Genomic DNA, 22,356 nt, shown 5'->3' with positions numbered 1-22,356 from the left:
TCAGTGATTAAGAGCACTGGCTGCTCTTGCAGAGGACAGCAGTTTGATTCCCAGAAACCATGGTTGAGCCCACAGCTGCCCATGACTCGGGATCTGATGGCCTCTCCTGGCCTCTGGTAGGTACTCACGTGCACACCATATACATTCAGAGACCAAACACACATCCATGTAAATATGTAAGAACCTTTTTTTATACCTTAAAGGTATAAGTGCACATGTACACACACAAAGGAACACAGAACATACACCATCTCTCAAACTGTTCAAAAGGAGATAGCTAATTGAGAACACCTGACTAGAGAACCCCACTTCTGCCTTTCCATAAGAATCTATTTAACCTTCAGCATACACGGGTCTTGATAGGCAGAGCCACCATTGGCTGCTCTAAGAAGCTCCTCTGTACCCATTGGCGTCCGGCATATGCTCTGTACTGCTTCACCTTAGAAGATTTGCTCCACAAGGCAAGATGCTGACACCAGCTTCCCAGCCCCTGGTTGTTATTGCAGCTGGAGATCTGGGACAGGCAGGGTTAACAACATTCACATCCCTGGCAGAACTTTAATCTGGGTCCGTGCCCTGATATCAGAAATCACATTGACTTAATCACAGAATTAAAAATAGAACAACTCTCCTTCTGGCTATCCAGAGCTAAGACACTTTACCTCAGTGCTGCTCTCTACCTTAAAGGGCCATCTGTTCCCAGAAGTGGCACTCTGACTACCTCAAGGGCTCTTCTCCCAGCCGCAGACATCTTCAGTCGTTGCGGTTTGATGATTCAAGTGCTTCGAGCTCCCACACCTGTAACTCCCCTCCGCTTTAATGAGGTTTAATAGAGTAAAACGCAGCACCGATCCCTGGGTCTCGGAAAGTGCTGCCATAACTGAATAATGGATGTACTTCTCACCTGTAGACGTCCCAGGCAGCTGTGACCTGCTTTTCATTACTACAGATTTGTTTGAATTTTCTACACTTTGCCCAAAACTCATTGTATAAAGTTCTCTAAGAACCAATACAACCTTCTATTAAAAAAGATTCTTAAACATGACAGGGCAGCAGACCCACATTTTGTGGATAGAATTGCAGTGTTTTCAATTCTATGTATATTGGCATATAGATTTATGTTATTTGAGTCTTATTAGCCCAGGCTGGCACTTGCTATCCTCCTGCATCAGCCTCCCAAGTGCTGGGGTTACAGGCATGTGTCACGATGGCTTCTCTTCAGGATTTTAATTTACAGTATCTTTTTTTTAACTGTTTGAGAATTTCATACCTGCATATAATGTCTTTTGGTCAAATCCACCCCCATTTCCTCCCATCCAGTTCCTTGTTTACTTTTTCTACTAGCATTTGCCTCTAGTTTCCTGAGCTTCTTCTTGTTGTTGTTGTTAATGGAAAAGGTGTGTGGCTATAGGGCCAGCTATTGGAGGGAGCATGGACATCATCCCTGAAAACTGGCTTCCTTACAGCCATAGCTCCTCAGCACGGACTGGGATTCTGTATGATCCCCTCCTCACCATGATAAGAGTTTGTCTGGCTTGATCTTTCATAGGTCCTGTGCATGCTATCACAGCCACTGTGAGTCCACCACCTGGCTTCTTTATAAAAATTCATAATTTGGGGTTGGGGATTTAGCTCAGTGGTAGAGCACTTGCCTAGCAAGCGCAAGGCCCTGGGTTCGGTCCCCAGCTCCAAAAAAAAAGAAAAAAAAAAGAAAAAAAATTCATAATTCTTTGAGAACTCTGCATGAATTTTAGCCATATCCCATCCTTTGTTAAGTCCCCCCCAGATCCTACCCCTTCCCCCTCCCTTTCCTCTTCCCCTCCCCTGTTATCATTGCTAACTGTGTCAAAGGGACCCCTGATCCCAACTCTGGTGAGTCTGTTGTCTCTCGAGAGCTTGAAGTCCCTCACAGAGATGTCCCTTCCTACCAAGAGGAGTATACTCCCATTAAGCAGCACCCTCTTCTCATGTACCTGATGTGTTTTCCACCCACAGATTCTTCAGAAGCCAACCCCAGAACTCAAGCATCAGCTGGCTGCTTTCTCCAAAAGAGTTGCCGGTGCTGTGACTGAGCTCATCCAGGCAGCAGAAGCCATGAAAGGTGGGTCAGGGCCTCATGTCCTCCTGTCCACTGTGTTAGCTCAGAGGAGCAAGGCAGGAGCATGCGGTGTGCAGGAATAAAAGGCACAGAATTAGAGTTTGTTTTGTTAATGTTTAAAGTAGCACGGTTTTGCCCTGGTCTTCATGGACTGCTTCTACCTGAGTGGAATAATTCATCTAAACTCCACTTCTCTCAGGAGTCTCACCGTTTACGTTTAGCTGTATTAGTATTCGTTGAGTTATTTATTATCATTTGGACAATAAGCTCCCGTGTTCCCAGATGCTCAGAGCCTCAGGCAAGACGATTGCCAGTCTGAGGCCTGAGTGGGCTACAGAGCAAATTGAAGGCCACATTGGCCAACTTTCTACCTTCATCCTAGTTTCTCCTCTAGTTCTCCTACCTTCATCCCTAGTTTCAACCTCTAGTCATACCCCCAAAAATTAATCGGGGACTGGAGTGATGGCTCAGAGGTTAAGAGCACTCGTTGCTCTTGCAGAGGACCCAGGTTCGATTCTCAGCACCCCTGTGACAGCTTACTACCATCTGAAATCCAGTTCCAGGGGATCCAATGTCATCTTCTAGCTGCTACAGGCATCAGGCATGCATATGGTACACAAACATGCAAACAAACCACGCATACACATAAGTACTTTAGAAGTAATTGATATTACTACTAATAATATTCTTTTTTTTTTTTTGAGGTTTTTTTTTTTTTAAGACTTTATTACAGATGGTTGTGAGCCACCATGTGGTTGCTGGGATTTGAACTCAGGACCTCTGGAAGAGCAGTCAGTGCTCTTAACCACTGAGCCATCTCTCCAGCCCCATAATATTCTTATATATAGGGAATACCATTTGCCCATCCTTACTCGCACAGAGTTTATTCACCAATATCTCTGTCTCTCTCTGTGTCTCTATCTCTGTCTCTCTCTCTCTGTCTCTCTCCCTCCCTCCCTCCCTCCCTCCCTCCCTCCTTTCCCTCTCCTCCTCTCCCTTCCCCCCACCCTCTGCCACATATTCCCTGAAGAGAATGTCAAAGTTCTATGCCCTAGAGTCTCCTGGGGATACCCATGTACTCACAAGTGTACATCAGAAGGTGGAGTGATACTCAAGCTTCGACCCCTGGAATTTTGAAGCTACTATTGACTGCCATTCCTATGGATAGAGCTGTGCACATGTAGCTGGTTTAGAAAAACAGATGAGCGCTCCTTATCCCTACATCCAGATGTTGGAGATCTAGATAGGTCTGAGAGAATAGGCTCACAGAGCCATCCAAAATGCATATTTAGCTTGTGTCTGTGATTACGCCAGCACCCTCATGTCTGCACCTACCAAGTATGACTGTCCTGGGACTGATTTTAGGAACAGAGTGGGTGGATCCAGAAGACCCAACCGTCATTGCAGAAACCGAGTTACTGGGAGCTGCAGCATCCATTGAAGCCGCTGCCAAGAAGTTAGAGCAACTGAAGCCGAGAGCAAAGCCAAAGGTGAGTGTCCACCGGCCGTTGCCTCTCTCCCTGCGTTCCGTCTCCCTGCGGGTGACTGTGCATCGGAGCTAAGTGTGATACAGAGCTTTTCTCCCTCCCTGTCGTCACGTCAGGAAGCAGCAAACACGTTCTGCCTGCCCAGCACCACTTTACAGAGTGTGGGGGGAAGAAAACCATGAGTGGATCAAGTTAACTGCCAAGAAAAGTACATCTGGTTATTCTGAGGAGAAACAGAACATCCACGTGTAATTCCACCATGTGAAGCAGGTTGTGGATGTTTCCTGTCAAATGTTCTTGTTAGGAGATAGGAGATCAATATAGCCTTCAGTTCACCAGTTTCTGTTCCACTTTTGATACAGAAATACAACACTGAGTATCTTGTTTTCTTAGAAACGACAGGCCTGAACAAATGCCTCAGTCAGTAGAGTGCTAACCAGGGAAAACATGAAGACCTGGGCATGGATTTACCAGCACCCACATAAAACACACACATGGTGGCATGTGCCTGTAATTCCAACTCTGAGGAAATCACAAAAAAGATGGTGGTTGGAATGGGTAGAAAGATGGCTCAGATAAGAGCACTGGCTTTTGCCATTCCAGAGGACCCTAGCACCCACAACAGCTGGTTCACAACCATCTGTAGCACCATCTTCGAGAAATTCCACTTCCTCTCTGACTTCATGGATATGCTACATGTGTGCACATGAGTGCACACCTGTATACACACACACACACACACACACACACACACACACAGTTAGAAATAAATGTAAATATATATATTGAACTATAGTAGAAAAGCCGTTGAGGGAAGTACTTGGCATGTGCCTCTGGCTTCCACATGTGCACGCACATACACAAATAGAGAACAATTCACGTCTCAAAGAGAAACCCAGCCCTAGACTGTTGCAGAGTGTACAGGATCCCGTGGCTGGCTAGTGTATTTTTCATACGAGAAGTGATCAAAAAAAGAAATCTTTTTCTCTGGGGTCGTAGGAGCTGGGCAGTCTCCAGGGTCAGGCTCAGCCTTAGTAAGCAGCTGCAGTTCCCACCCCACACTTCAGCCATCTTGAGGATGATAGAAAGAGGAGGAGTCATTTCCTTCCTAACTATGCAAGTCTTTACGGCTATCTATAGTTCACTTCCCAGGGACCCACATGTGTTTGGAAATGAAATCTGGCTATTTCCCCTCCCCACCAAAAAAAGTTGGACCCCCAGTTTAGGACTGCCTAAAATTCTACTTTTTTTTTTTTTCTGTCCTACTAAAAGATGGCGTCTGAGGGCTGAAATACACCAACAAGTGTTCAGGAGGAGATGTATGCAGTAGGCAGGAGGCTAGTGAATCCATTAAGACTGGGGATTTCTTAAAGCCTTCAAGGGTTCAGACCTAGCTCCTAATCATTGGCCTCGATGGCAGACACATTGCAGATTCTCCACATCAAGGTGTAATTTGAGATTTTTGACCTCTGACTTTTGTGTTTGCTGGGGTTTCACTCCTGGCGCCCCGAGGCTCTCGGATCATCTGATACTCTCAGAGTTTAAGATCTGAGAGTCAGTCAGAGACAACTACATTTTCAGGTTACGTTTTTTCTGCTTTGCAGGTCAAGTTAATAGGATGAGTCTCCTTCTTCCTGCAGAACTGTTGCTAAAGCCAAAGTCAATAACTTAAGAACATGGGGTCTGACTGGTAAATGGTAACACCATCCCCTTTGTCACTGTCACTGTGACCAGACACACGCTTTCTGACACCTTCAGCTTTCATCTTTGGAACATGGGAAAGATAATGTCTTTCATGGATCCGTAGTGGGGTTGTGGGGTAGGAGGGTGGGTGACGGGGCCACAGTAAACACAAGACACGGTCCAGACAGTCTCCTAACTACTTTATCTGGTCCTTGACCTCAGCACAGTCAGACCATGTGATCGAGTGGGGCGGGAACACAGAGCTGGGGTAGCAGCTTCTGTACAGACTGCACTTCCTCTCCGCCCCCATTGGCAGAGACGATGGCTCCAGGCCTTCAGGAGTGTTGCACTCTATGGTGTTGTATGCTGTTAGACTTGTCTCCTGTTCCTTTCCTGAGGAGAGGAAAATCCTAGACCTATGTGAGAGATCTGTTCCCAGAAGCTTAGTTGATGGCAGTAAGAAGTTGGGTCTTCGTGAAGGGAAATGATTGAGCTGCTTCGGTGATGAAGAGTGATGGTTGCCAGACCATCCGCGTGAAGATGCTCATGGAATAAGTTAAAGGGGGAGAAATGATACTGTGTAGGCATCAGAACTGCAGGAGGTCGGCAGAGAGAGTCTAAGCCTTGAAATGGGATCGGGGAATGACAGCTACTGTGTGTTACAGTTCTGCAAAACTCTGTTTGCAAACCACACACATTGAAAATGAGGGATGGTTGCCTGAGGAGGCCTGTGAGGACCCCTTATGATTGCACGAGTAGACATTACTCATGACAGTGTTTCAGAGAATCTTACCAAACCAAAGCATGCAATTTTGGGTTTGCATGGAGGGCCATCCACTGTGGGAAACTTCTTCATAGTGTACCATATTCTCCTTACTGTTAAAAAAGAACTTTTCTCAGCTTTAAAAAAAGAATTACTGAAACAACAAAACCAAGAGATATTTTGAGGTTACTTTTCTCCATCCTCTCCTGTATGTAGCCTTAAAGACAAACATCTCCACGGTGCCATAATTGGCAGTGGCTCCTGCTTTCCTGCCATTGTAGCTGTGGCACCCCACCCCTCACGCCCGTGAATGAGGGTGTCCTCCATCCAGGCAGAGCACCTGCTTTGATGACTAGTTTGGGGAGGGAGACTAACGACTTCCAGCTGCTTTGATTACCTGGTTCTCAGGTTACCTGTTTTAAAAGGAGACTAGTTTGTGGCATCTGAAGATGGTTCTAGTTCCACCCTTGGACCCTGACCGTGGAAGCATCTCTCTTTACCTGTAATCTCTCAGACATGAGTGATAGACAGATGCAGCCCAGGCTCAGAGCATGTGCCAGCATTCTTGCTAACGGCACCCTTCCCACTCCTACAGGCACGCCTGTGCTCTGAGACAGGCTGGGAGATACCGCAGAGGTGACTGACTCCTGCAGCCGTAGCCTTCGGTACTGTAACTATTCTCAAGCTCACTCAAACCTGGATGCCTTTTCTGCAGGCCTCTGTGTGATATGTTTGATATATTAGGTTGTTATTTAATCCAACTATATATCAAGCATATTCCTACAGTGTCTTGCCCTGTCTCCGGGGGTCCTAACAAAGTTTAGAAGGCAACAAGAAAGAATATGTGAAAATCACAAACAGGTTTAGATGGCAGTGCGTAGGTTGCTATGTTTTAATCCATTTCTTCATGGAGCCTCTAAGACCTGTGTCCTAGTTAACTTGATGCTGCTGTGACGGAATGCCGCAACATAAGCAGCTTAAGGCAGAAGAGTGAATTTTTGGCTTAGTTTAGTAGGGGGGCAGTCCATGATGGCAGGGAAGGCCTGGCAGTCAGGAAGCAGAGAGAGAGGACAGCAAATGGACCCAGGCTATAAAACCTCAAAGGCCAGTATTTCCTCCAGCAAGGCCTCACCTCCTAAAGCTTCCAAGCCAAATGCCACTGTCAGCTGAAGACCAAAGGTTCAAACACGTGAACTTACTGGGGATGGGGGATGTCTCGCTTCAAACCACAACAAACCGTATCGACACTACTACATTATCTGTTTGTTATCCAAAGGAATTGTAGTTCCTGAGGGCTTAAGATATTCTCTACAGCTTAGTTGTTAGGAATCCTTAAGAAAAGTATTCAGGGGGGAAAATGGAAGATTCCAACCCATGTCTTTGATATGGGACAAAGGTTAGAATTGTAACTGGCAAGCACATTGATCTAGATGTATCTTCGTGGCAACTCTCAAAGTAGTCTCACAGATTAGAATTTATAATCAAGTTTTCAATGCAAAAAGAATAGACACTATCTATAATTTCCACTTGTAGTAATAAATCTAAACCATGATGACTGCTCCCTTATGGATGACGAGTCACTGGGCTTAATGCAAACCTTAATTTGGACCAATTATGTCTGATGAAGAGAATGATCTGGACTGTGCTGCGTCTGTTGAGTTTTCTGTTAGAGGTGAACTTCTGCACAGAGGTTGATAATATTTAGAAGAACCCAGCAGTCAGAAAGTAAACACGTACTCTAATTGGCTGCAGCAGGAAGGGGCGATGGCCCAGAAAGCATTCCTTTGGGTATATATCAGCTGTCTCCAGCTGCTTCTTCCCATAAATGAGTGTGTGAACTATATGCGAGTTCATTCTAAGCTCTCTAGCCCAGAGACTTTATAAATACTTTTTCTGGAAATAGCATGGCTGTGCTCCCAGCCATTGTTGGTTTTGCCTCAGGAGGAAAGTACTCATAATGGCACTCCTAAACTGTGGATGATTGGGACCTCTTATCCCCACAGGGGCAGAAGAGTAGTTTAACTGGGGTTGTCGGAAAGGGACCTTGGAAGTATGTAGAAGCCACCATGGGCGACCGAGTAGTGATGGGAGGCAGACAGAAGTACAGGAGGAGGACATTCAGCCGTGGAGTCCTCCAGTCCTTTCCTGGTGGCAAGTATGCTATGTATGTCCGTGGGGCTGGCCTGAGGAAGTTTTAAGAGCAAACGTTATTAGCATGTTTGCACAGCTCAGGGGTCTTGGTCTCGGGTCCACTCACATTTGTTTGGCTGAAATGGCAGATGACCATATGAAAGAGGTAGGAAGCAATTACACTTTTTTTTAAAGCATAGCTCTGAAAGGTCTTTGAGGTGAAGATGCTTGCTGAAGTGATGAGAATTGGGCGGGAGGGGTAACTTGGCCGTTATCTGGCATTCCCATGTGGCTGATTGATATGCTGAGTGGGAAAAGGCAGACAGGCGTTCTGTGAGGTGGGAAAGCAAACATGGTGTTCTCTGCATGACTAAGCTACAGGCTTGCAGCTCACCTGCCAGTCCTTGGTCCCAGATGAGGAGATGAGCATAGAGAGTGTGTTACCGGGTGGCTCTCTACCAGGATCTTAGATGCATGGAAGACTCATACTAGAGATTCCTAAGATGAACCAAAGTGTATCTCACTGAATATTTGAAAGGCTTCTGTTGTCCATCCTTCCTATATCAAGGTCCAAGATCCCCCTCCTTCCCCTTTTTAAGAGCATGACAGAATTCTAAAGATTTTTTTTTCTGTCACTCAGAGACTTAATTATAAGATCAACTCAGTGGTATTACTTTTCATTTTGAAAATAAATAGCAAAAGACTGTAATAAAGCAATGTATTCTGTGGGAAAAGCTTCCCAAGATACTAACTATGCCGGCTTGGGTCTTTTCCAGTGGGTGCTACATGAACCCACTCCTCTATTGTCTCTCCGGATGTGGAGGTCCAACCACCCACTAACATGACTGCACAGCAGTGGTTTCTCTACGTCACCCTGAGCTTCCCCTGAGACCAGACCTCTGTGACGGGGACCAGTTGTTCTGGGAGATTTACCTTTTGTTAGATTTATAAAGGATGAAGGAGGTCTTCTAGCCAGCCAACTCACAGATCCTTCAGAATACAAGTTGACGTAGCCATGGTTTGCTTGGCCAAGGCTTTCCCCTCAGAGCATCTCTCCAGTCAGAACCAGAAGCAAGCCAGTAGCAGCCAGGTTCACCACAAGAGAGGAAAAACATGGCGCCCGTTTCCACTCAGGCATCCGTCTGTCAGCAAAAGGCCTCCTGCGTGTTGTGCGCGTCCTGGGTATTGGCCTCCTTTTTTTCCCTTCAGAAAATTTAAATTGTATATAACACATTTACACTTTTTTTTTAAAAAGTCCACTGAACTTCTGATTTTATATGACCGAGTTTTAGTAGTGGCCATTCTATAAGACCCTAACGCAGAAGAAGGCAAGATACAAAATGGTGGAAGGGTGAATGATAGCTCAAAGAGCTCTTTGGCACTTGTAGCCGCTTGTGCAGAGAAGGGTCCTGGTGCTTTTTAGTTCTAAAAAAGTCTTGTGTGGGCTGGTGAGGTGGCTCAGTGGGTAAAAGTGTTTGTCATGCAAGCCTAGCATGTCGAATTCAACCCCCAGATCCCACAGTGGAGGGGAGAGAAAGCTGGCCTGTAACCTCCACATGTGTACCATGACAGATGTATATCCACACACATGTCCACATACACAGTAATAATAATAAATAATAATGTTTAAAAGCCTGGTCTGTATGGACTAGAGATAGAGTACTTGCCTAACATACACGAGGTCCTGGGTTCAGTCTCCAGCACCCATAAACCCAGCATGGCAGTACCTAAATTCAAAAGACAGAGGGAACAGAAGCTCGAGGCCATCTTCTATGTACGTAATTAGAGGCCAGCCTAAGAAACCTTAGATTCTGTCTCCAAAAAAAAAAAAAAAAACACCTGGGGGATGGGGAGGAGGTGTCTTAAACAGACACTGTCTGAGACTGAGGCAGAAGTCAGGCCTCTTCCTGGGCAAAGGATCTCAGCATAATTCACAAAATGAATGAGAAGGACTATCAAGCCAAAGGCTCACCTACCCACACTTGCCCAAGGGACATCAAGGAATGTGGGTAGGTCACTAAAGACAGCAGGAAGGAGACGGGACTCCTGAGGGTGGAAAAGAGAATATCCTCCTGCTTATTTCTGCAAACATCTTAGAGAATTCTAATAAGAAATGGAGACATGTCTAAGCTAGAGACCAAGTAAAATTGATGAACTGCTACCCAGTGGAGGGCGGTGCGGACCTAGGAGCAGCGTATTACACAGTATGGAAGAATGACCAGTGTCTGAGTTATCTACTGCCTGGGTCAGTGCTGAGGGACCAGGCAAAATCAGAGCCTGTCTAATCATGTGTCCCTTGAAGCTTGCTTTGTAACATGGGATCCAAACAGACTTGCTTTGTGTAAAGAACCTAAAAGGCAATTTTTAAAATATGAGGAACCTGGAAATGTAGCTCAGTGGTAAAGTTTGCCTCACATGTACAAGACTTTGGGTTCAGTCCCCGGTACAAGGGGTAGGGGTGAGTAGAAATGATGGGGAACATAGTTGTTACTCGTTCTTGAGTGTCTCCTGTGAGCTGTTTTACATAGAATTATTTCCATCATCCTTCCTACTGGAGTGAATGAGAAAAACTGCAAAAATAAGTTCATAAAATTCCCAAAAGACCGACACGTAAGATAAAAATATTTAAAAAAAAAATTGGCCTTTCCACTAGAGGAGACGAGAGAAAGAGACATGGCACCCGAGAATGAGAGTCAGTGAGCAGCTTCATTAGGTGGTACTTTCTGTATCTGCTAACCATCTTCATAGAACCAATTTAAGTAAGCGCTTTTGATAAAATGCCCATGTTTAAAGATGTCTGTGTGTATATAGCTAAATGTCAGAAACAGGTCTCACGTAACCTAGACTGGCCTCTAATTCTCCATATAGCTGAGAATGGCCTTGAACGTCCAACCCTCCTGAATGCTAGGATTACAAGTGTATACCATATTGCCACGCCCAGTTTCTGCACTGCTGAGGATCAGAGTCAGGGCTTTGGCCAGGCAAGCACTCTGCTAACTGAGCCAGACCCCTAGCCCTCACTTCTATTACTGTCTCCTGGCTGAACTCTAGAACTTGCAGGCCTTCTTTTAAAACAGGGTATTGGGTCATTTAACTGACATTTATCACGTGTGCTCTTCTGCCTGGTTTCGTGCCAAGGAAACACAAGCTGAGCAAAGCCTCGAGCAGATCACAGGAGGGTGGCATGAAGTTAACGGACCTATGTTTTCTGCAGAGTGGTTCCTAACCACCTGCCTTAGAAACAAAAATTCCTGAGCCTCGCCCAGACCTACTGAGGCACAGTGTGCATCTTTATCCAGGTCTATGCGTAACTCTGCAGAAGGGCTATCTGGCAAGCCCGGGGCTTCTCAGCCATCCTTCCCTTCATGCCAGTAATAAAAATAAATAAATAAATAAAAATTTTAAAAAAAGGATAAGCAGCCATGTGCATGAGCCTACTCACGTTCTTTTTTCCTAAATTAAAGTTATTTAGTCAGTTCTGGGGTTAGGGGTGTACTACAACTTTTAAGGAGTTGGTTCCTTCCATCATATGGCTTCCAGGGATCAAGCTCAGGTCACCAGACTTGGCAGCAAGCTGTCACCGATCTTGCCAACCCCAATCATGCCCTTTAAGGGCATGTTTGAGATCCAGCTGTTGGGGACCTCAGTTTTCTGAACCTGGAGGCAGGTTTGACTGTCCTGACTCAGGCCAGCAAAAGGTCTCAATTAAGAGGAAAGTGACAGCTCGACCTTGGAGAGAAGATAGGAACAAGAGCTTTGTGTGAGGAATCACGGTACCTGCTCTGCAGATTCCGGACTAGTGGTCCTTGGCCATTGCCCCCACCCCAGCACTGAGGGGTTACCTGGGACACCTTGCATCTAGGTTGTGATTTTTGTTTTTATACAAGATAGCCCTTCAGAGAATAACCCTCTCTTCTCTTTACCACACGGCTCCTTTTTTCTATCCTAACGTACCTACTTCAAGTCTCCATCCTGCCAGCTAGTAGGCACCAGAGCTGGTAGACAAACCAGAGGCCAGTGCTGTGCCTTCAGTGGGTCTGCCCCCTGCAGGAGATCCCATTGTCCGTGCAGCTAGAGGATGGCTAGTCCATGGGGTTACAGTAGGTGTTTCCTCCCAACGATAACCTTGGCTCAGAGGGAAGTTACAGTCCAGTCTGGGCATCTGAGCGGCTGCCTTTAGAGGTTTCCAAGTGGGAGCGCCTGAAGATAAGACTGTGCACTGTGCCTGATTTCAAGTCCAGGCCTGTGATGGAAAGAAAAGTAAGGAAGATGAAACATCAAAATGGTCGCCGTCGTAGAAAAATCTATGGGTGCCAAAAGTACTTCCAGGTTAGATGCTTACGTGTGTGTTTTCAGAAAATGCAAAGATTAAAATCAAAGCCTGCAGCAAGTGGAGAAGAGGGCCTTCTGATCAGTAGGGACAAAGATTCCTGTAGGCAGTGGCTCGTAAGGAAACTCCCTTTCCCTGAGGCTTCAGAATCTGATGCTGGGCATTCTGCTGTGACATGGGCTCATACTCCGAGGCCACTTGAAGCAGGAGTCTGGGGGACGTGGGGAGCTTGCACAGGCTTTCATTGCCTTATCAGCAGAATGGGGAAATTGCCCCTTTGGTGAGTGCCCTGGTGGCTTAATCTGTTAAATGCTTTACTTTCTTTTGCAGAAGGAATTTCCAGCAAAGTTCTTAATCTCCAGGTCATTAAATGAATATATACAGCACATATATTCACGTGTATTCCTATGTCTCTCTATAAACCCGATGTGACGCATTTGGGGCCTTTGCATACGAGTACATTTTATGCCGGTGTCTTTTTATATTTCAGTAGACAAGTCCGGACTCTTCTAACCCAGAGTGAGCCCACGAAGCTGAGCCCCTTTCTATCCTGAATACCCTTTGAGCAAGACTGTTGTCAGAAATAAGAAGCGTGCCCTCTAGTTCCCTGTGGGGTCTTAGAGCATGCTGCTCTCCTCCTCCTCACCCGCTTCTAGTGCACTCGGCTCTTACTTTAATAGTATGAGTTGCAAAATTAATCGTAATCAATATTTTTCAAGGCTCAAGATACAGTTATTAAGAATAGGGATATATCGGTCCCCAGCTCCGAAAAAAAGAACCAAAAAAAAAAAAAAAAAAAAAAAGAATAGGGATATAGGGGTGAAGAGAAGGCCCAGTCGGTACAATACTAACTGTGCACGCACGAGGGCCAGAGTTTGACCCCCAGATCCCGCATTTAAAAGAACAAAAAGCTGGTACAGAGGTACACAGTTGTAGTCCTAGCACTGGGGAGATGGGGACAAGAAGAGTCTTGGTACTTGCTGGCCAGCTCAGCCAAACCGATAAGCCCCAGGTCACAGAGAGAGCGAGCCTGGCTCAACAAAATGAGGTGGGGCCCCTACCGAAGTGTGACACCCACGGTTGTTTGCTCACACACACACACACACACACACACACACACACGCGCGCGCGGAGGTGGGGATCTAAGGAAGAGCTGTATCCATCCTGACTAAACTTTCGAACAGCCCGTTTGCAGGCTGACTGTGAATATCTGGTGGTCAACGTCGTCTTCCCATGGTTCCCTTAGGGATAACCTGATCTGCATAATTTTAAGTTCAGAAAGCTGCAGGCTTAGATTGTGGCTCAGATTCTTCATGCTGCCACGTGACCTTAGGCCCACCGTGTCTGACCTTGAGACCGCGCTGCCTTGATTTCTCCCACGCCATTGGGTATCCCGTGGTAGGGGTACAGCTGCCTATGCTCAGGCCTCACTGAACCTAGGTCTCCTCATCCTAAAAGATCCGTAAGGATAATCTCGGTAGGTCGTTTGTGTGTAAGAGGGCATTAACACAGAACATGCAGCAAAACGGTTGGCCAGACAGTAGGTCCTCAGAAGTGCCCTGCTGTCAGTCAGTGTGTGAACATACTTGATGCCTCTGAACTGCATACCTAAGATTATTTACAGAGTGAATTTGACTCTGATTTTAGTGTGCATACAAAGAGAAGCTGTGCCCAACCACTATCTCCTAACACCTAACATCTTCAACTGGCTGTGGATAATCAAGCCAAATGGACCTGGAGACCCAGAATGTTAAACCCAGTAGACCTCAGAGGCTCCTCTGTTCTGCCACTGTGTGCTCCATCCGACCACCATCTTTATGACTATGGTTTCCCCCATAGTACCTTCCCAGCTTCCTGGTGGGTTTGCCTCTTCTTGAGGCAGGGGCCTGCTTGGGCACTGGGGTAACTGAACAAGCACCACGTTGAAGCCACCATCTCTTCTCTCCCACTACCAGCCACCATGTGACTGACATATAACTCCACAGCAGATAGCCTGTGTTACTTTTGGTTTTGCCCAAGCAAAATCAGGCTTTTTAGAACTAATAACCATCTTTCTTTATGTTCAAGACCGTTTTTTTGAGCTTGACATTCTGGCCAAATATGTCACCGCCCATTCTTTTTGACTTTGACAGTTGACTACTCTGAGTTGAGCTGTTGATATATCTGGAGCCTTCGGACAGTCTCACTTCACAGTGAATTTGAAAGACTGTGGTTTGGAAAAGTACTTTGTCTCAGACTTTTCTGATTTGAAATGTGTGTAGAGTGTCACCGCTAATAGCTTTTACTTTCTAGTGGAGGGGGAGGGGAGGCCGCAGATGGAGAGGCCTCCCAACCCCGGGTGTGGCTTGCCAACCAAAAGCAAATAGGTGCCTGAGAGCCAGGTGCTGCAGCAGTAAGTAGCCTGGCAGAAAGAGCCCCTGTGGCTGTACATCCCATCTGACTAGGCTTTCTCTTCCTTGTAGCAAGCAGACGAGACCCTGGATTTTGAAGAACAGATCTTAGAAGCTGCTAAATCCATTGCTGCTGCCACAAGTGCCCTGGTCAAGTCGGCCTCAGCGGCCCAGAGGGAGCTGGTGGCCCAAGGCAAGGTGGGTCACCGTGGCTAGCTAAGCCACAGAGCAACCACAGAGGGAGAGCCACTGAGGGATAGAGGAGAAACGTTTGGCTTGAGATAAGAAACGCAGTCGGGATCCTGTTGCTGGGTTACAGTTCTTTCCCCCACCACTGAAAACTGCTTAAATTCCATCAGCTGAGCGAAAGCTTCAGCTTCTAGGTCTCTCATCTGCTTCTCGTTAAGGAAAGCATCCCACTCCAGGCAGAGAGCAGGGCCTGAAAGAGACACTTATAGTCCCACTGTGCATTAGGCTGTCTAAACTGTCAGCATTTCCTGGTAAGTGCCATAGTTCAGGGGCTCTGTAATCCCACTTCCCTGCTCCAAATGCCTTCCCTTGGTTTTAGGACCATTGGGTAAATGCTGGTCAGCTCGCCAGTTAGTGCCCTGCTGAGCCTGTGACTCACAAAGCCACGTAGACTTAAAGCTGAGATCCCCTCAGTCAACTTCATCATTATTAACCCAGTCCACCTGCGTAAAAGCTTTTCCACATTTAAGAGATGCCATGTGTCCTGTTGTCCCCATACATGGGGCCACTCTATCCAGACTGGATCTTGCTGAGAGCTTCCCAAACACCAAGGCACTCCAGAAACCTGTCGAATCATGCATCTGAGGAGGATTCAGTTACCCGTGTATGTGTTGTGAGGCCTTTTCTGTTTGTATGCGAAGAGTTGGGCTGAGTTTGAGAGAACAGACAAGAGCTTGACCAGGGGCAGCTCAACTTCTACCAGGAAGTTGTGTGCCCCTTAGTCTAAATTACTTCTTTCTAAACCATCATGTGGTGTGGCACTCACGATTATTGGATATGCATCTTCCCACCCAAGCATGAGGGCTGACCACTGGGCTTCTCACTGAATCTCTGTAGGTCCTGCCTCATGTTCAGCTTACCGCATGTTTCCATTAAGTTCTTGTTGGCTGGACAGCCTAGAGAGACAAAGATCACTGAAACATTTAGCTCCCTTCAACCATAGTAAAAGATCTGTATGCTAAACAGATTGCTATACACCAGAGAAGCTACCTTGAATGTGGTAGGTTTCCTGTCCTCCATGGGACTTGGTTTATACAGGCATTTCAAAGTTGAGAAAGGAAGTTTGGATGACCTTGGGGAAGCTACAGGGTTATATGAGAGACTTGGGGTTTGCCTGACACTCAGAAAGTATCTGTAATTGATGATGGATCCCCAATCTTGTCTTCAGATTGATGTGCTTATCTCATTCTTGCAGCAATCCCTTCTAGATCTGGACAAAAAAACAAGTCATTTGCTTTGATGACTAAGCAGAGGCTGAGATGATCTTCCTCCAAGGCCCTTTGTTCCCTCAGAGAAAATGTATTTCCTTAAGGCACAGTCCACCCTCATTTGCAGAGGAGGAGACATTTTACATATCTTCTGCCAGAATCCCACCCCTTGGCTTTCAAGGTGGGAGCAGGAGAGATTTAAATACCCTTGACCCTTGAAGGAGGAAACCTTGGTGTTTATAACAAAGGAAAAGTAACAGAGGAAGTCAGCATCAGAGATAGGCCAGACCATCATTTCCTAGAAATGTGGCACCCAACAGCTAAGTAGGAGCCACTTAGAATGTTGTCCTCTGAGTGTATGGGACCAGTTAATACCACTCAGGAGGTACTGACCCGGTGGATCTGTGGCTGGGGGATCCTGTGAAAGCAGTGGTTGGCCCATTCCGAGGTCAGTGTTATTGGTAAAGGTGACCAGACAGTGCTGTATGGCTAGCTGTGGGGCACAGGAGGATCTGGGGCAGCTGCAGCTCCCCATGCTCATTGCCACCTTCCCTCCTCTGCTCACCAGGTGGGCTCCATCCCTGCCAATGCCGCCGATGATGGACAGTGGTCACAGGGGCTGATCTCTGCCGTGAGTTCCCTTCATTTCCTCTTCCTTTGCTTTGTGGATAGCCTCGAGGGAGGTTTGGGCCTTGGGTCACTTCTCTGTTGACTGTCCTCAGGCCCGGATGGTGGCAGCAGCAACCAGCAGTCTCTGTGAGGCAGCCAATGCCTCTGTTCAGGGACATGCCAGTGAGGAAAAGCTCATCTCATCTGCCAAGCAGGTCGCAGCCTCAACCGCTCAGCTGCTGGTGGCCTGCAAGGTGAAGGCCGACCAGGATTCAGAGGCCATGAAGCGGCTACAGGTAATGGTCACTGATGCTGGTGGGAAAATACTCCTGTTGGAGCGGGTAAGTGTCGCCCGAGGGGACCGTCTTACTTCCTTGGCATGACCCACCAGGCTTTCCATCAGCCAGCTCTGTCTCGCTCTCCAGCCTCATCCTCTGCCGTCTGCATCCGTGCATCCCACAACCACCGCCCACCACATCCACATAGCACCCGGGCCTTCTGGGCCGGTGCCTGTGGGCCATCACTCACCTGGAATGGTCTGGCTTCCCACCAGCCCAATCCAGCAAGCTCCTGTTTGTCTTCTGTGACTGAAACTCTTCCTGACTCCTTCCTCTGTCCTGCCAGAGCCCCTGGCCTGGCCACTCCTATGATTCCCACCACGTGGGCTCTGTTTGACCTTCCTCATGGCACCTGATCATAGGAGGCCTTAGGTAGGATTTGCTCCAGCATGGGGAGAGAGCACTGAGGGGGTTTAAGAAAGTTGCTAAGGTTTCCTACCCGGAACCCAGAGAGTATGTATAGAACAATCAAGTCCTTCCCCATACATATACATCGGTCTGATTGCTTTAATTATAAAACTCTTTGGGGAGCTGTAACGATGGCTCAGTGGGTAAAGGGGCCGCCAAGCCTGACAACCTGAGTTAGAGCCATAGAATCTACATGGTAGGAGGAGAAAACCGACTCCTACAAGTTGTCTTCTGACCTCCACATGGCATGTAAGCTTACACACACACACACACACAGAGAGAGAGAGAGAGAGAGAGAGAGAGAGAGAGAGAGACAGACAGACAGAGAGAGAGACAGAGACTGTTTTAAACACAATAAAGGAAACATTTGAAATGGGAAAAGCACACTGCACTGCCTCAGTGCCCCACACATCGGATGTTTGCTTTCTGTTTCCCTCATCATCTACGTGAGATGCTTGTGTCTGGTTGTAGTCATAGCGAGATGCATCTGTCTTCCTGTCACGCTCCGTACCATGCAGTTTTTCCTGGAGGCGGAGGCGCCATCCCTCATGAGTCTCGTTTTCAGTGATTGCATGGTTTCACGTCAGCTGACTATGCCAGTTCCCCTCATGCTTCAGACATTTTATTTGTTTCCAGTTTCCTAGAATTTTACTATGATAAGTGTTATTATACAGATCATTTGCATTGCTTAAAAGTGTCTGATATATGCATTATGAGTAAAATCAAAAAGGGCAGGAAGTCCAGATGATTCCTAGAGACTCAGAAGTCTCATGTGATTCTTTAAGTCCTTATTATCTCTTGGATATGGGACTCCTACATATGGGAGGTGCTCTGAGGAAAACACTTCAGTTAAGAGAGATCTGGGTTCCAGGTCTTGGGCTGTGGCTGTCTGGCAGGTTGCTGCCTGCACACAATCCCTACCTAGTACCACATAAAACAGGTTTGGTGGTATAAGCCCGTGAGACCAGGACTTGGGAGGTAAAAGCTGGAAGTCATGGCTACCCCTTGGAAATAAACTCTTGAATCTGAGAGAAATGGGCAAGGGACATTGGAAATTTTATGATGCTGTGATCACCACTGAAAGATAATTCCAAACCTAAACTTACGGAAGACAATTCCCCAGGGCCCTGCCACTCCCTGAAGATTAAGAGTAAGCCAAGGGCTGAGTAGATGGCGCAGTGTGTAAAGTGCGTGCATGTATGAGCATAAGAATCCGAGTTTGATCCTGTCACTCTCATAACAGCCAGACCCAGGGCCATGCGCCTATATCCCAATGTGAGGAAAGCAGAAATAGAAAGATCTCATTGGACAGCACACACACACACGCACACACACACACACACACACACACACACACACACACGAGTAAACTAGAAAGGACAAAAATCTGTAATGAAAAGATGGAGACTTCCATTGACAGAATTTATAAGATGGGCTCCAGCAAATCTCTTCACCCTTGTTCAGAAAGCGTAAGCCTGACATTCTACCCATCAAGTCTTGTTCCTTACAAGGCTCTTCTACCCCCGGCACAAGAGTGGGTGCTCCCTGGCATGTCTCAGAGCCCTCCACTCCCCCAGGAAACCTTCAGTGAATCCCAACTCTGAGCAGCCTCTGTGCCAGGCGCTGTAGGTACAAAGAGTTTCATTGTGCACATGCCCTCAGGTTGCTAATACCCAGACGAGAGCGGTCCCTGTCAGAGAGACCCAGGCGTGGCAAGGACTGTCAAAAAAGTCAGCACAGACGCTGACTGAGAGAAAGTGAGCCAGGGCCATGATGCGAAGAGAGTCATGAAACCTGAGCCATAATTTCAAACACATTTGGTTAAGACCGAGGGGCAATGGCTCTCCAGACAAGGCAGCCAAGTGTACTTCTGTTACTAGCGTGGGCTGCTTATTGCCTGCCCGTCAGTTCCCCCTCAGAAGCATGTGTCTGAGCCAGAGAGGAAAGAGTCACTAAAGCGCTCACTCTTAAGTATGAGGGCCTGAGCTAGATCCCCAGAGCCCACACGAGAAAGCTGAGCGTGGTGTCCAATGTTCACAATCCAAGTGCTGGGAAGGCAAGGATGAGAGAAACCCTGGGGCTCACCACCTGGCCAGTTTAGCCTAATTGATGAGCTTCAGATCACTGAGAGACCCTGTCTCAAGGGAAATAGGTGACATGTCTGAGGCTGTTCTCTGGCCTCCATATCCACACACATAAAAACAGTTTTTAAAAATGTGGTTTTGGGAGCTCTATCTATCTCGATAAATATCTGAAAGAACTGTACTCAGGTGTCAGTGTTGGAGGAGTTGATATATCACGCTGACTCCAGATATCTTCTATGTTATAACATGGTCTCATGAACTTCATGTTTGTTTTTCCCAGACTCTCACACTTTTGCTAATAATGCCACACATGTCTTGTTCCCCTTCAGGCGGCAGGAAATGCTGTGAAAAGAGCCTCAGACAATCTTGTTCGTGCAGCCCAGAAGGCAGCATTTGGCAAAGCTGATGATGACGATGTTGTGGTGAAAACCAAGTTTGTGGGAGGCATTGCTCAGGTGAGTGGCCAAACACACGGTCATGTGCACCAGCCAAGATGAGGCTTCTATCACAGCAGATACTCCACAAAGCAGGGCCTTACACAGGACGCAAGCCCATCTCTTCTGAATGTAGCCAGCTGTAAGCCACATAGGAAGGGATGATGTTTCTGCTGTATTTGAGACCTGGATCACACCTTATTCTCCCTCCCTAAATGTTGTCCCTGACAGCTGGGTCCAAGATGGCTTAATTACCAGGGAATTGTCAGGGAGAGGGAAAGGAGCAAGGGCTGGAATTTACAAACCTCACTAACGCTCCCATAGCATTGGTCAACATGCAGTCGCCATGTAGGATGGGAAACATGAGGTTCTTTTCTGGATAGTCATGTTCCTAGCTAAAATTCATGTGTTCTGGAGTTCTGAAAGTGACCTGGAGTACAGCAGTGATGTCTTTGGGAGAGCCACCCTGTCCATCCCTCTACAGGCAGAATAGACCCGCTCTGTCCCAGAACTGTTATGAGAAGACTTGGGTGCCTTAAGCAGATTGTGTTCCCATGTGTGGAAGTAAAGAGGAAATGCCAGGGAGCCACGTCTGTACGTTTTGGATGGTTCATAAATGTGTATGTGTATGTATATGTTACATGGGGCTGTGTTCTTATCAGCACCAGGTGTTCCGGGAGCCTGCCTGGACTCTCACAAACTACACCAGGTTTTAGCTATAGATCAGGTTTTTTGGGTTTTTTTGGGTTTTTTTGTTTTTTTTTTTTTACCAGAAAGTGTTTTCTATTTACTTGTTCCTTTAGAAGTCTCACATAAAAGAGTCTCTAATCAGTTGACTTTTTTTTTTTCTTTTTTTCGGAGCTGGGGACCGAACCCAGGGCCTTGCGCTTCCTAGGCAAGTGCTCTACCACTGAGCTAAATCCCCAACCCCCCTCTAATCAGTTGAATTTGGGAAACACTATTGCATCTAGTTCCCCACACCTTGGTCAGTTAATTTGTGGGATAGTGGACATTCTGGAAGGGTCCACTGAAGCGAACTTGTTTGGCTTTTTGAACACAAACTTATCTAGTCCCACTGTACCCGTTAACTAGTATTCCTAGCCCCACTGTACCAGTTAACTAGTATTCCTTAGAAACATGAAATGCGTGCATTTGTTTTCCGTATCTCTCCACACTTGGACTCAACCAACAGTGGCTTGAAAACATTCCAGAAAAACTGCAACTATATTGAATGTTCTAGAAAGAATGTTTTTCAGCCTTTAGACGATTCGGTTTAGCAACCACATGCACGCTGCTCACATTACCTTCCATCGTCTAAACCATCTGGAGATTCCTCAAAATATGCAAAAGGGAGCTGGAGAGACGGCTCGGAGGTTTAAGTGTTTGCCATGCTAGCATGAAGATCTGAGTTTGATTCCTGATCCTATGTTTAAAAAAAAGAATAGGTGTGGTGTGTATATGTAATACCATGCTGAGGAGAGACAGCAGCCCCTGGAGCCTGCTAGCCAACCAGGCTAGTCCCAGGTAACAGACATTGTCCCCAGAAACAAGGTGGATGGCTCCCTGAGGAATAAGTCGAAGTTGACCTCTGGCTTCTACATCTATGTGCAGGCACACACACACATACCCCACATGTACCTAAACGTGTACATATATATGTATACATGCATATACTCACTAAACAAATAATAAATATGGGAGGAGATTCATAGCTAATATGAAAATACTGTGCCATTTCGTATCAAGGGTTTGATCCTCCATAGATTTGGGGATTTGGCTGACTAGCACTCTGAGTCCAGGAATCCATCCCCTACAGATACTAAGGGCCAACTTTCTATGAAGGCCTCTTAGTAGTTGAGGTCCTTTGCTCCTGCACACCTTAGCTTCACCCTTTCCTACCAACTGAGTCACTTTAATGGCCCATCTCCCTCAGCCTTAGACCCCTCATGGTAAATACAGGACTTTCACAGGCTTGCCACAAAAGCACTGGGACAATTGGGGTCAAGCCTGGTATGGATGCAAGAGATATTTACTGCTAAGTCCCTACCCAGAGGTCAGCTTTCTTTTTTTTTTTTTTTTCCTAATCAGCTGGGTCATTGGCGTCAAAACCAAGCCATGGTGTAGGCTACTTTCCAGAGCGAAGAA

At 46.7% G+C, this 22,356-nt stretch overlaps 1 protein-coding gene and 1 non-coding gene across 13 annotated transcripts in view; both read left to right on the top strand.

Moving 5' to 3' along the window:
* Window positions 1-22,356, top strand: part of Tln2 (talin 2) — a 421,250-nt gene that overhangs the window by 394,357 nt on the left and 4,537 nt on the right. For 8 of the 12 annotated variants that reach the window (XM_017596083.2, XM_017596080.2, XM_063265535.1 and 5 more), the window contains 6 exons: window positions 1,996-2,101; window positions 3,464-3,588; window positions 14,954-15,079; window positions 16,907-16,969; window positions 17,061-17,288; window positions 20,107-20,232. In XM_017596083.2, the coding sequence (XP_017451572.1) occupies window positions 1,996-2,101; window positions 3,464-3,588; window positions 14,954-15,079; window positions 16,907-16,969; window positions 17,061-17,288; window positions 20,107-20,232 (774 nt within the window). The remainder of the gene's footprint in view (window positions 1-1,995; window positions 2,102-3,463; window positions 3,589-14,953; window positions 15,080-16,906; window positions 16,970-17,060; window positions 17,289-20,106; window positions 20,233-22,356) is intronic. The other 4 variants (NM_001419941.1, XM_063265537.1, XM_063265536.1 and 1 more) reach the window with 1 other exon arrangement.
* On the top strand, window positions 6,742-6,826 carry Mir190 (microRNA 190). Its single transcript, NR_031906.1, has one exon. It is a non-coding gene; the product is annotated as a microRNA 190 (primary transcript).

This window comes from Rattus norvegicus, chromosome 8, assembly GCF_036323735.1.
Source record: "Rattus norvegicus strain BN/NHsdMcwi chromosome 8, GRCr8, whole genome shotgun sequence".
NCBI classification, from domain to species: domain Eukaryota; kingdom Metazoa; phylum Chordata; class Mammalia; order Rodentia; family Muridae; genus Rattus; species Rattus norvegicus.
This window is presented reverse-complemented; position numbering and strand designations above follow the sequence as displayed.